Source organism: Nanorana parkeri, unplaced genomic scaffold, assembly GCF_000935625.1.
Source record: "Nanorana parkeri isolate BGI_ZX_2015 unplaced genomic scaffold, ASM93562v1 scaffold707, whole genome shotgun sequence".
Lineage (NCBI taxonomy): Eukaryota > Metazoa > Chordata > Amphibia > Anura > Dicroglossidae > Nanorana > Nanorana parkeri.
In genome coordinates, this window is record NW_017306975.1 from 399,811 (window position 1) to 414,664 (window position 14,854).

The window sequence follows — 14,854 nt, forward strand, 5'->3', positions numbered from 1 at the left end:
CCAGGTTCCCTACCCGCCACATATAAAAATTATACTCTTCCCCCCCTGTTCCCTGCCCCCTCACATATAAAATAATTATCCCCGCCCTTACACATATAAAATGACACACACACACACACACTCTCCTTGTCTTTTTGCAGGGAAAAGGCGAGCAGAAGCGATCACTGTTGGTCCAGTGGTGATCAGTAAGGTCTGCTGCAGACCTAACTAATCCATCCTTTTGGCCAGCGCTCAGTGAAGAGCACCGACCGAAAGGAGCGGAGCCAGCACAGCCAGAAGCAGCGGCTCCTGCTAGTCAGGTACATAGTCCGTGACCGCGTACTTGACTGAATTTTCACTCGCCCTTACTTTTTTGGAATCTGCCTATCCGTATTCCTGACAGTACAGCATGGTACACATGCAGTGGAAAGTTTGTTCCCTCTTTCCATAGATAGGAGAATGAGGTCTTGTTCACATCTTCCCATTTTAGGCGAGTTGCATATTGTGCGATTTTTACATGCTTTACTATTTAACTTTGTGTAGCATGATTTTGCTGGAAACCATAGCAGGCAAGATGTAAAAGAGCAGTGGCTACTTTACAACACAGGGACCACGGGGAACAAAAGTAGCCACCCTCCAGAAGAAAGCACACAGATGATCTGAGGATCTACAACTGAGCAATGTACAAATAAAGTACTTTTTTGTTAAGGCACTCTAATACATTTTTATGAGATTTAACTCCTGAGTTTAATGTCCCTTTTTAAATTAAGTCAGTATTGATTGTTATAGTGAGTTGCTACTTACAAAAAAGTTACCATAAGACATGCCTGCAAAGAAAAACATTAATACTTACCGCTTGTGCCGCCAGCTGTCTTCTAGAGATAAGCTTGCTGAAGAATCTGGATACCTGGTCCTCAAGTTCACTCTGTGGTTCCTTCAACTGGCCTCTACTTCCCTACTCTATCCTATAGTGATATAGGAGCAGATGGAGGAAACCACAGAGCACAACGCGGGATGCAGACACCTGACACTCCAGATGTGCCCAATGCAGAATTTTACAGCATGCTTATTTCTGGGAGACAACTGAGTTCAGTGGCACAGGTAGGAGTGAATACAATATGTTGGCAGATAAAGTAATGGAAAAAACAGTAATGCACTTAGCATGAAAGTGGAAATATCTCTGTTTAATATGTTTCTCTGCAGGGGTTTTGCTGCCAGCAAGGAGTCGCATGCAACTCTAGTTTTCCACAATCTTCTGGGTGAAATAGACCAGCAATACAGCAGATTCCTACAGGAATCCAATGTCCTTTACCAGCACAACCTCAGGAGAATAAAGCAATTCCTACAGGTAATAACAGTACATTATTTTCTCCTACAATCCATGCAAACCTTCTGTATTTTTAACATTGAGCTGTACCTGCCCTGGTGGGAGGGGTACCTGCCCTGACAGAGCATGAATAGCCCAAACAACTGTCTGTAGTGATATTTCCTGAGTAATATGTCATAGGTCTGGTCATTTTCTCCTGCAAGCAAAGGAGATGTGTTTATCCAAGTCCAGCTAAGTTCCAGGTATACAAATAATTGTAGGCCAACAAAAGGGTGTTGGGCTACTCATGCTTTTGCGGGAACTATTCAGACCTTTTGATCCCACTACGTGAAGCATTTAACTCTATTCATGATGACCACCTATTTCGTCCAGACACCCTGTCTGCTACACTGGTCATGATCCCTAAGCCTGATGTGGATAACTCTTCTCCCTCCAATTTGCGACCCATTTCACTCCCCAATATACAGGTGAAACTCGAATAATTAGAATATAGTGCAAAAGTTCATTTATTTCACTAATGCAACTTAAAAGGTGAAAATAATATATGAGATAGACTCATTACATGCAAAGCAAGATAATTCAAGCCGTGATTTGTCATAATTGTGATGATTATGGCTTACAGCTCATGAAAACCCAGATCCACAATCTCAAAAAATTAGAATATTACATGCAATCAATAAAACAAGGATTGTACATAGAACAATATCGGACCTCTGAAAAGTATAAGCATCCATATGTACTCAGTACTTGGTTTGGGCCCCTTTTGCAGCAATTACTGCCTAGATGTGAAACTTCTAGCTAAGATAATGGCGTCTCGGCTGAAGGCGGGGATAGGTGACCTAATTCACAAAGTGGGCTTTATGCCTACTCGGCAAGCTAGCGATAATATACGTAAGATAGTACTACTTATAGAAGTGGCTCAGCAACGACAGATTCCCTCTATGCTCCTATCCCTCTACATTACTAAGGCATTCGATTCCCACTTCTGGACTTATCTTTTTCACATTTTGGAATGCTGGAGATTTGGGCCCCACTTTCGATCCTCTGCTTTATATTCCTCACCTTTCGCTAGAGTCCGATTTGTATGGAGGTTTTCATTCTTCCTCTATCCCGTTCTTACGCAGCATGCGCCAAGGTTGTCCCCTTTCTCTGCTTCTCTGTACCCTTGCCATTAAACTCTTGGCACACTTTATTAGAACTTCCCCTGACATTGGGGGCATACCTCTTGCGGGCCACCATTATAAAATCAGTCTGTTCGCAGATGATGTCCTTCTCACGATAAGTAACCCACTTGTTACTTTGCCAAACCTCCACAATCTTCTCTCCTCTTTTGGTACCCTATCTGGCCTAACGGTCAACCCCTTAAAATCTAAGCTCTTAATATATCCCACTCGCTACCCCTGTCCACATCTTTCTGCCTTGAGGAAGGGACCCTGCGCGGTCCGGAAACGTCGGTTTATTTGGATGTCTGTGACGCTTTTTGTCCAATGGAAGGGACATGTTTGTCTTTGCTATTGAGTGCTGGTGATTTCCTGACTTTCCTGTCCACACAACACTCTTTCCACTACCATTGGGAATTCACAAAACTTAAATATTTAGGGGTCTTTCTCACCAACAATTACTCTACCCTATTTGACGCTAATTATCCACCACTTTGCTTTCTATGTGGTCCACATATTCCCTTTCTTGGTTGGGCCGTATTGCGGCCACTAAGATGTCCTATCTCCCTAAATTGCTTTATCTTTTCTGGGTGCTTCCGGTTTTAGTGCCTCCTCACTATTTACGAGTTTTCCAGGGCCAACTTTTACAATATATTTGGCAGGGTCGTAGGCCACGTATCTCCAAGTCTGTTTTATTTCAACCCCCGGATGGCTGGTGGCCTAGGGGTTCCCCACATTGCAGAATTTTTAAGGCCACTCAAATTTCCCAACTTGCCAAACTGCACGCATCTATCAAAGTTCCTTTGTGGGTTGCATTGGAGGCCATCGACTGCGACTCTCCAAATCCACAATCTCCTTTGGCTACCTCCTAAAGATAGGCGATCTTTGACCAACCCTATTACTCTGCACTCTCTTCAGGTGTGGGATTGGGTCAAATTTTCCAGTGGTTTGGTGTCATCCCACTTACCCCTCCTCGCCTTCCTTCATACCCCTCTTTTTACTCGGGGAATGGAGTTGTCCTCTGCCTTCTGCCACTGGGAGACAGCGGGCATAACTGAAATCTATAAACTCATCACCCCTGCGTGCATTAAAACGTTTTCACAACTACGTTCCTCCTACCAGCATCTGAAACCTTCCGTTACTTGCAGGTGAAACATTTTGTCACCTCCACAGTTTGCCTTTCTGGAGGCTATCCTCTGTTGACTCAATTTGAAACCAAATGCAGAGACGATCCTCACTCGCCAGGCCTGATCTCCCTGCTATACGATGCTCTTCTCTCAATTAGCGCCTTCGTCTACATAGAACTATATAGAACTGCAACAGTTAATTGATTAAGTCGATTAAAATCGACCAAAAACGCTGTCGACGTTTTCGATCGTCGTTTCGTCGGCTATTGATTTTAGCCTGTTCGGGGCAACCCCCCCCCCACATACACACATCACCGAGGGAACTGCAATATCTGGTTGTTGTACAGGGGCAATGAGGGCATGCTGGCACTTGTAGTTCCCTAGCTGGTATGTTATGAAGCTGTGTTATTTACTGTCCACCTGAAAGTACTAAAATGCCATTATAGAACTAAGAATAGAACATTTAAGTTTATCCATGTTTTATTCTATGTTCTATAATGGCATTGTATTTTTATTTATTTTTAAACTTTAAAAAAAAAGTTTTTCATTTTTTATTAAATAAAATTCTGACACGCTGTCACAGGAGGCTGAGCGAGCAGAGCAAGGAGGAGAGCTCCGCCTCCTGTAACAGCATGGCCTGTCTCCGCCCCCATACCGCTCTGCTGGACTGTGATAGGTGGCTGAGCGGTGTGGGAGGAGAGACGCCGGCCGCTCACAGCGCTCTCCTCTTGCAGCACTCGGCCGGCTGTCACTTTCTCTCCTCCCCGCTGGGACACAGAGCAGCGCCCAGCGGGGAGGAAATGTAATCACGGATACGCCGATGTATCGGCAGGAAAATGGCACTTTCGGCTGCTGGTATTCTGCATTGCGCCGTATAATCTTTATACAGTGCACTGCAGAATACCACCAGCTATAGAGGACTACAAATCCCAGCAATAATAAATTATACCGCGCAATGCAGAATAACGCCAGCTACAGAGAACTACAATTCCCAGCAATAGTACACTATAGTGTACTATTGCTGCAATTTGTTTGTATTCCTCTAAAGCTGCTCGTGGTCTGCATTGTGCTGCTTTATAATGTACTATATTGCACACCACACTTTTTATTTTACTTCCACCGCTCCAAGCTTGCTCCCATGATGGACTACAATCTCAATACAAACTAGTAGTCCATCACTGGAGCCTTTTTTTTTTTAACCGATTTTATCGGCCAACTAATCGATTTTGAAAATAATCGTTAGTTGCAGCCCTATAACCATCAGTAGTTGAGCAACCGACCTGAGGGTAGAGTTAGATGAAGTACCCTGGCAAAAGATTTGGGCAACCACGAAATCATGCTCTCGTAATTCCACTACAGTGGAGACTATAATGTCTTGTTTTGGTGGTACACCATGTGCCCAGTCGCCTAGCTCATGCTAAACCTGGAAGATCGCCTTACTGTTTTCACGTCTGTTTGACGCGGGGCAATTATTTCCATATTTGGTGGACATCCCCAATTATCCAGAGATTTTGGTCTCAGGTTATTGCTCTGCTCGGCACTCTTATCCAAAGATACATTGCCCTTTCGCCCCAACGAAGCCCTGCTGAACATCAGGACGAATGATCTTTTCAAATATGAATTTCAGCTATTAAAGCCCTTGCTTACACCAGCGAAACAGTTAATATCCAGCACTTGGCTTTCCGATAGTTTGAGTATCTCAGCTGTCAAAAATAGGCTCCACTGGGTCATGATTAACAAGAAGGTGACGGGTAAATTACTTGGTAGTTTAACCAAATTTCGCAGTGTTTTGGACCCGTGGGCCTCTTATTTTCTAACCTCGATACTTCCTTGTTAGGAACTTGTATACAGGAACATCTTTTCGAGTAGTATATATCCTATTGTACGCAACCCCCCTGGCCATCCCTCTCTCTCTCCCACCCCCCTTGGTTTCCTTTAGCCTTTTTCTGATCCCTTTCTTAATTATTTTGTTCTACTACTTCTCTTCATCCATTGGTTATACCCAGTCTGCCAGGACAGACTGGCACACGCATCTATGCAACCGTTGATTGTAATTACTAGTTACCATCGATACTCTGTATCCTTTATCATACTGTTGATGCTACTAATGTACCGATGTCCAAGTCAAATTTCTCTTGTTCTAGATGTGATAAGTAATCAACTAATTGCAGTGGTTACTTCTGTTATATTTTTATATACCAATAAAAATGTATTGAATTATAAAGAAAAAAGTTTCGCAACTCCATGATATTACAGGCTAGATTCCTTCCTAGTATGCATGTCTTTTAATATTTACACCAGATTTGTAATTCTCCCTGAACTCCGAGTCCACCCTTTTCTAATTATTTACATCCCTGATTCTTCTGGGTTCTTCTGGTGTGGAGTCCCTGTTTTAAATTCCTCTGTCCTTCCATTTCCAGTCTGTAGTACCTTTTTTGGAGGCCGTTCAGTATGAGAACTCTGCATTCCACCTTTTGAAGTACACTTATTTTAGGGATCCAGCACAACCTACCTTTCCAATATTAGCTTCCTGGTTGTCATACTGATCCAGTTGATTCAGTAGTTTCATTCACTGACCCAGATGAAGCATAGAGCTTGCAAACTCCTGAATTTCAAGACTTGCAAGCCTCTTCTTGGTCAATAACTTATAGTATTAAAGCTAGACAGCCAGGTAGCTAGTAGTTTCAAGGTGACGGTCAATAATGGCAGCCTTTATATCCCTCTCAGTACTTGTTTTTATTTAAGTGGCTAGGATGTCAGTTTTCATAGACAACAGAAATGCTAAAGAAGGCTACATTCCAGCTGTAATTATATAAGTCCACATCCTTTTTGGATTTGTGCAGCTTTATTCTAGCCTTTTCTCTATCTGCACCTCATAACTTCACTAATATAACTGTTCAAAATAAAATGTACTAGTATCAATTGTCTAATTTGTACTAGTGGTGTCTAATGTAATACCGACAGCCGAATATTGAAATAAATGTAACATTGAGAATGAATCTACATTTTGAAGGTTTAATTTTTTGCAATTTGTCATTACAGAGTAGGTACCTGGAAAAACCAATGGAGATTGCACGTATAGTAGCCCGATGCCTGTGGGAAGAGGGGAGACTTCTTCAGACTGCAGCAGCTGCTGCCCAGGTATTGATATTGGATGGAATGCAGTGCAACTACTTCCTCCAAACTGTAGAGAGCTAGCTCTCTTTTACACAGCAAGTGGATAATGCTCTAGTTTCCCATATTCCTTACCAGTGTACTCTCCTGGATTTCTGAAGCATACTGTATATATACCTGCTTTCATTCCTTTCCTCTGTGCTTCCACTTTGCATTACCAAGGTGTCTCTGGAAAGACTTCTATTTGAAACTCTGCCAAACTCTGGGCACGCAACAGGGAGCTCTGCTTCTGTTATAGTTTTAAAAACCGGTTTTTAATTTATTTGCTTTTGCAAGCTAGCAAAATGGTTGCTGCAGAGTTATTTTGGGCATCTTTGTAGAGAACTGTCCCTTCTGCATACATTTTTTTGCCTTTGATTTATAATCAAGCAATATATTTTTGTAAAGTAGAAGTGTGTTGCCTGCTTTTATTGATACCGTTGGACATCCTTACTTTCAGTGCAGAACATACTGTTTTAGTGCCAATCCTTAAGTTCACGTTTTACTTAGCCATTTCTTTGCTTGGGGTTTTTCACTGAAGGAATGAAGCATCTGCTTTTAGAGGTTTCATGTCTTTGATCATTATTGTAACAGATGTGTTAGCTTGGCATTTGGGAATGTAATGGGCTTTTCTTTAGCTGTGTTCTGTAGTTTAATTTGTAAGAATGACTGTTTATCTTCTAATCTAGCAAGGAGGCCCTGCATCCCATCCCACGGTAACTGTAGTTACTGAAAAGCAACAGATGTTGGAGCAGCACCTGCAGGATGTCAGGAAGAAAGTCCAGGTACTGACAGCATGGTGTTATCTTATGTGTCTTGTGTTCGATAAACCGTTCATTCTTCTACTTCACTCATTTCTTGCCTGACAGGACCTCGAACAGAAAATGAAAGTGGTAGAAAATCTTCAAGATGACTTTGACTTCAACTACAAAACTTTAAAAAGCCAAAGTGGTGAGTTTTTTTTTTTATGTCCTCATTATAAGAGAAATGGGGGCCTCGTGCATATGGAGAATCTTTCATTTTCCACCGTCAACTTGTTAGATAAACTTTATGGTCAAATGTTTGTGATGGAAACGGTGACTGCACTAATTTGAAGATTAAATAAAAAGCAACTGGGGATGCACCGATACGGGTATCTGTGCCGATGCCGGGTATTTGGGCAAGTACTCGTACTCGCCAAAAGGCTCAAATGTCTAGCCCGATACTTGAGCTTCTGGTATCGGGAAGCCAGGCAGCCAGTCATCACACGCCTCCCGGCTTTCTGATTGGCCAGAAAGTCGGCTTTATGCTCCCTCGTCACTTGGTGACGAGGGAGCATGGAGCCAGTATCCCGTCACAATTTTACTGCCTTGAAGAAGGGACCCTGTGCGGCCCCGAAACGTCGGCTCTGTTGATTGTAGTGACACAATTGTCCATTAAAAAAGGACATATTTATTCTAAACGAGTGCTGGTGACCTGTTTCTTTGACGTCATTTGTACTGAGAGATAGTTACTTAAATTCTTTCACTGATTACAAAAATAACAATGTACTCCAATATAATAATTTGTCATTTTAAAAATATCAAATTAATACAATACACCAATATATGTAATTTAGTAAAACCAATTGCAGTATAAAAAAATAAATTACTTAAAGGAGAATTATGAGGCGAGTGATTTCCACTCAGCCTCATAATCTGAGCCGACCTGTGACAATGAAACTGTCAGATGTCGGCTCAGTAGATCGGGAAGTGAGGGAACACATACCGCTCGATCACTTCTCGATCTATCCGTGCAGAGAGCCGTAACTGTCACTCACGTCTCCCTGCAGGGATTCCCCCCTCCCCTGTCCGATCCTCCAGCCTGGCTGAACGGACGGAGGGGGGCGTGTACAGATGGCTCTGCCTCTAGATAGGCAGAGCCAGCTTTCACTCACGCAGCTGGGTGGATCCAGACAGAATTGTCGGGATCCTTTCCGGCTGCGGCGTCTCAGTATACCGCAAGCTGTAGCTCGCGGTATACTGAGCTTTGGGTGACGGGAGGACGCTAGTTTGTGTCCTCCCGTTACCCTTAGGAGAACTATGGGGAAAAGCCCTGGCCCCATAGTTCTCCCTTAAGCAAGTATTGACCTCACGCAATAATAAGATTTACATTATTGATTTAAAATAATCCTGTCTAATACTGTATACAATGTAATTTTTAATATGATCTTTTTCATATGTTGAAAAGATGAGAGGGAAAAAAATATCATGGTGAATAGCTCTGTCCTTTTTTTAAGCCCGAGACGTGGCCTCCTCTGTTAATCTTGCAGACTGATACCATGGTCAGACCTCATCTTGCTGTTGTCTGGTACAACTACACTCCCCAGAATTTACAACCTGGGAATCTATGCTGTAAGGGTCTAAGAATGGCTGATGCTTTGTCTTGAAAACATGAACTCAAAATCACCTTTTATACTGATAGAATAGAAAGAACAAAATGGTTTCCAGTATGGCCACATTATATTATGTATAGATGATGGGTGTAAGCCTTAGAGTGGAATCCTTTTAGCACTCAATAGTTCCGACAGGTTACAGCAGTGTCATTCCGTTACTCAACTGCACTTTACTGTGGCCAGCTGCGTGTTGGCAGTAAGAACCACTTACTTTTTTTTAAAATTAGTTTATACCCACTTCCTCAGCTCTGTCCTGACGTCATAACATTTTCTCACCAGAAATATTTACAGCAGCAGCAAGATTATCATATTTCTAGCTACTCAAAGGAAATTATAGTGAGAAACCAGCTGTTCCTGCTAAGCAGGCACACTGCTTCCAACGTGGTAGATTATTCTGTTTTATAGAAAAAGTTTCGATAACAGAGTTTTATTGTTTACTTGATTCAAAGACAATTTGAATGTCACTTTCAGTTATCCAATCTGTTATATATGTAGAAAGTTTGGTTTAGTCACGGTACTCGTGTAGACCTGAAAAGTCTAGTGGAACGTAAAGTCTGGCATGCGTAGTCACCAGCTGGCATTTTATAGCTTGATAATTCCAGGAGTAAAATCACGCTGCCAACGTTTGTAGCCATTTTCTCTCCTATTTTGGAGTTTATGGTATTCCAGCCGTTAGGATTGTTGCTGCTCCTCCTGTCATTCACTATAACATAGTTTTAATGTAAATGTCATCATTAAAGTGTATTGTATGTACAATACAATCATGCTGTAAAGGTAGACCATGGGGAAGGTAAACACTGTGAGGGGAATTTATCAAAACTAGAGCAGAGAAAATCTGGAGCAGCTGTGCACGGCAACCAATCGGCTTCTCTTTTTTTATTTTCAATCTAAACTGAAGAGTGAAGCTGATTGGTTTCCATGGGCAACTGCTCCAGATTTTGTCTGCTCCAGTTTTGGTAAATTCCCCTCTGTATTTGTATTTCATGGTACATTAAAACATTGAGAGGAATTTATCAATACTGGAACAGACAAAATCTAAAGCGGTTGCCCATGGCGACCACTGAGCTTCTCACTTCCGTTAATTTGAAAAGGAAAGAGATAAGCTAATTTGTTGCAGTGCACAGCTGCTTCAGTTTTGATAAATTCCCCTCTGTGTGTTTTGAGTGAGCTGTGATTCTGGTTATGCTTGAACATCTACCTCTGACTATTTTTGTAATAGCATTGTAATGTAATACTTGTATTTTGTGGTCTTGTGTGCATATAAAGGAACCTGCTCAGAAATAATGACTCTTCTTTTGTTCCTCATGTATTGCAGATCTTTCAGATCTAAATGGTAACAACCAAGCAGTGACTCGGCAGAAGATGCAGCAGTTGGAACAGATGTTGACTGCTCTAGACCAACTAAGAAGAGTAACGTTTCATCCTTTTCTTTATCATGTTTAAATGTGAAAGTGGAAATGAAACTCATGAAACTAAGGTGTAGTGACAGCCAATGGCAGCTATCGGTTAAATGGGCAAGACAAGCTTCTCTTAGAACTGAGCTCAGAATCCTATCTGCTTTTTATTGGAAGATGTACTTGCATCATGTTATAAAACCTAAAGTATAAGTGATCCAGCCTAAAGTGAAACTATAATTGACAAACAACCTTAGCAATTTTCAACCTTCTGTCTGTCAGCTGTGCTGTACTTACCTGGCAAAAGGCTCTGCACACATTATGATTCTTGTCCCAGCTGCTGTACTATAGTGAAGGGGGAATAAGTGTGTGCAGCATGTATTACGACTTTGCTGCTCACCTGTAGGCAGCCAGTTTGTAGCCCTGCCTACACACAAATACCTCCCATAAGCCATGTTTGCAATCAAATGTTTTTTAGGTTCCAAATTATGCTATGTGAAGAAAGTCAGGGTAATGCAATCCTCTTCATCTTGCAGACAATAATTAGTGACTTGGCTGGACTCCTGTCTGCTATGGAATACGTCCAGAAGACTTTAACAGATGAGGAGCTTGCAGACTGGAAGAGGAGACAACAGATTGCATGCATTGGAGGTCCTCCAAATATCTGCCTTGACCGCCTTGAGAACTGGTAAGAACCACGATTTTGCCACGGCCGCTATGCATTGGCTCCTTCCCTCTGCCTTGCAATGAAAACAAGCCTTGGATGTATGTAGTTTTTTTTTCCAGAAGCAGATAGGCCTGGGAGTAAGTATTGCTTGGATATTGTATTATACCACTGTAGTCTGTGCTCCAAATTTATGCCCTACCCTACCCTACCCTGGACAGGCCACTGCAATAAAGAGAGCTCCATGCATCTGCATTCAGAATCTGTCAGTTAATGAAGGAATTTGATCAGCAACAACAAATTGCAAAACCTCAGTTCTTGCACAATCGGACCTCAAAACAGCCCCAATGCATGTACATTTAGAAATACAGGGGTTTTACATACCTGCTGCAGCAATTCAAACAAGAAGAGAGAGAATGTAGGCGTACAGGTGGACTTTAAGTGACATCTGGGAGCTGGGTGAACTGTTGGCAGGCCAGGCTTTGTAAATGACATCTTAGTAAGCTGTAACTTACAGCCAATGGCAGCAGGTGCCAGTGAAAAATTATCACATGCCTGCCCCAACACACGTGTTTGCTGTGGCCTTGTATAATCTTTTAAGTTCTTCAGATTAGAGGTGCACCGAAATGGAAATTTTAAAAACGAAACCGAAATAAAAAAAATGTCAGGCCGAAACCGATACCGAAATTAATTGTTTTTATATTTATTTTTATTTATCAATTCATTTTTTATTAAATATTTTTATTTTTTACTTTTACGTTTAGGGGCTTCGGGGAAATATCAGGGGTCTAAACAGACCCCTGATATTTTCCTTTTAAAATAGAAAAAGAGATTGACAACAGAGTCCTCAATTTTTTTTTTCTGTGTCCCCTGTTATCAATGAACAGGAATCCTTTATGAGTGTTCCTGTTCATTGATAACATGAGAACATTGTTTACTATAACTACAATTATGAATGAATGGGGGTGATGTAGATCACTCCCATTAATTGATTGAGGATATAGATAACATACCATATCCTCAATTATGTACACACACTCAGCGATCACTGATCTCTGAGTGTGTGTACCTTGCTTTTCTCTCTGACACGCTGTCACAGGAGGCTGATCGAGCGGTGTAGAGAGGAAAGCTCAGCCTCCTGTGACAGCACTGTCTCCGCCCCCACACCGCTCTGCCGGACTGTGATAGGCGGCTGAGCGGTGTGGGAGGAGAGACGCCGGCCGTTCACAGCGCTCTCGTCCTGCAGCGCTCCCCGCTGGAACACAGAGCAGCGCCCAGTGGGGAGAAAAGAAGCCAGGGATGCGCCGATGTATTGGCCGAAACATTGCTCTTTTGGCATTATGCCAAAAGTGCAATTTTTGGCCGATATGTTTTGGCGCCGATCTATCGGTGCATCCATACTTCAGATTGCAGTGAATCCTCCTCCTAAAACTGGGACAAAAAGTAAATTGGCTTTTATAACCTTTTGATTTTCAAAACTGGAATCTGATCTGTTTGTGGTGCTCCTATTGTGTATCACAGCTTTTGTAGAACTCTTTTTAAAAAAAAAAAAAAAAAAAAATAACCTGCACCCCAAGGTACTTAAGGAATTAAGCCAGGTTATAACTAGACCATTAATCCTCATTTTTAAGGACTCCTTAATGACTGGTAGGATCCCCGGTATTTTTTGCTTAGTACCTCTAAACATGACATGTATTTATGAACTGAGCGTGTGTTCTTCTCTGCAGGATAACCTCTCTTGCTGAATCTCAACTGCAGACACGTCAGCAGATCAAAAAACTAGAGGAATTGCAGCAAAAGGTCTCTTACAAGGGGGACCCCATCATTCAGCACCGGCCCATGCTGGAGGAGAGAATTGTGGAGTTATTTAGGAATCTCATGAAGAGGTATGTGGCAATCTTACGAGACACTAGTGTGCAGTTAATGGTATTTCATCTCAGGTGTACATTCCACAAATTGCAAAAGCTTAAAAGATTTCTGTAACCAGGCAATGAAGAATGCCTATGCTGGACTTCAAAGTGTTTGAACCCTGCACACTTTCTGTGAAATTTTTTGCTACGTATATACAATTAGGTTGTGTATTCTCATCCATTAAGGAATTCATAAACTTTTTGGGTTATACTGCCGCCCACAGGAGGAATGCACATCGGCAAACAGAAAAACTATAGGCTAGCCCAAGGAATAACCCCTTCTACTATCAGCATGCCTTATTTTTTCTAGTGCCCTAGGAGGGTGCATGGGGGTTTTTGTTTTCAGCTCCCCTGACTTATCAGCTATCTGGGACAGTTTTCCTCTGCCTCAACTTTTTCTTTACTGTGAATGGGCCCTTTTACATCAGACATCGTGGAGTGAGCCTAGTAGTGGCCCTCGGGCTGTGGGCATGCTTGCACACTTTCCAGACTGGTTGTAGCAAAGTAAGTTGCAGAACTCTGTCAGGTCCGAAGCTGTTACCATTTCTTTTGCACGTGCTCTGTCTCTGAAGGCTCACTTTGGTGTTTGTTCTTTTAGACTGCACCCCAGGTGCTTATTTATTTTTATTAGTCGCTGGGTGTCTGATGTCATTATGCCAGGTGAAGGGTGCTGTGGCCTGCTTCCACCAGACAGCATCATGGAAGCACCTCGCTGCTGCTACAAAAGCCACATGGAACTTCATTATTTAGAATATCTGGGTAAAGTCTTGGACACTTTTCAGACCATGGTATTGCTTCCCCGGGAGGAACGAAGGACTCTGGATCTTGATGGGCATGAGCCTTTCAAGCTAGGGGGTTCTCCTGGGCACTCTGCCAGTGTAGGAGACTTGGTTGTCTGTGGAAACCTGTCACCTGATAAAAATCCTGTAGCTTCACACTATTTGGCTCAGATGGATAAGTGACTCTGAAAGTGTTCTCTCTATGATGCTCAAAGCTAGGAAGTCTGTGTCTACTTCCCACAAGATCTGTCGTCCAATGTGGAAGGCATATTTTGGAATGAGTCCAGAGGCTTTAACCCCACCAGTTTCTCCATGGGATAGGTACTTTTTTGCATTTGGGTCTGGACCAGGCATTTGTAGTCCATCAAGGACCAGATCTCATTCTTTTTCCAAAGACCTTTGGCTTCCCACCATCTGATGAAGACAGTCTCCCATGTGGTTCCCCTGGCCAAATCCCCTCTAACCCTGTGGGGTTTGAAATGTATCCTTTCATTTCTTTGAAAGCCCCCTTTTGAACAATTAGAGACATCCCTTTCTCTGGTCTGACTTGCAAGGTAATTTTCCTTGTTGCTATGATCTTGGCTAGATATGTGTCAGCACTGGAAGCTTTATACTGCAAGGAACCCTTATTTTGGTCTTGCATTGGGGACAAGGTTGTCTTGAGACCTAGACCTTCCTTCCTTCCAAGGGTGGTTTCTGCATTACAGAACATTGTCCTTTTTCTCCTTGTGTCCATCTCCAGTTCACCAGAAAGATTCCTCTCCGTTGCTTAGATGTGATTTAGGCTCTTTGGGTGCATCTCTCTGACCCTTCTTCATTCCACAAGACAATTTCTCTTAGTGATGCTTTAAAGATCCATGAAGTGTGTCTCAGCTTTTAGTTCCACCATATGTCTGTGGCTCATGAAGAGCATCACACAAGCTTATGGTCTCAAGGATTAGGTTCTGC

General features: G+C 42.4%; 1 protein-coding gene across 2 annotated transcripts in view; it reads left to right on the plus strand.

Moving 5' to 3' along the window:
* Positions 1 to 14,854, plus strand: part of STAT3 (signal transducer and activator of transcription 3) — an 87,653-nt gene that overhangs the window by 44,046 nt on the left and 28,753 nt on the right. For both annotated transcript variants that reach the window (XM_018563887.1, XM_018563888.1), the window contains exons 3-9: positions 1,183 to 1,327; positions 6,636 to 6,734; positions 7,436 to 7,531; positions 7,616 to 7,697; positions 10,475 to 10,569; positions 11,090 to 11,241; positions 12,945 to 13,103. In XM_018563887.1, the coding sequence (XP_018419389.1) occupies positions 1,183 to 1,327; positions 6,636 to 6,734; positions 7,436 to 7,531; positions 7,616 to 7,697; positions 10,475 to 10,569; positions 11,090 to 11,241; positions 12,945 to 13,103 (828 nt within the window). The remainder of the gene's footprint in view (positions 1 to 1,182; positions 1,328 to 6,635; positions 6,735 to 7,435; positions 7,532 to 7,615; positions 7,698 to 10,474; positions 10,570 to 11,089; positions 11,242 to 12,944; positions 13,104 to 14,854) is intronic.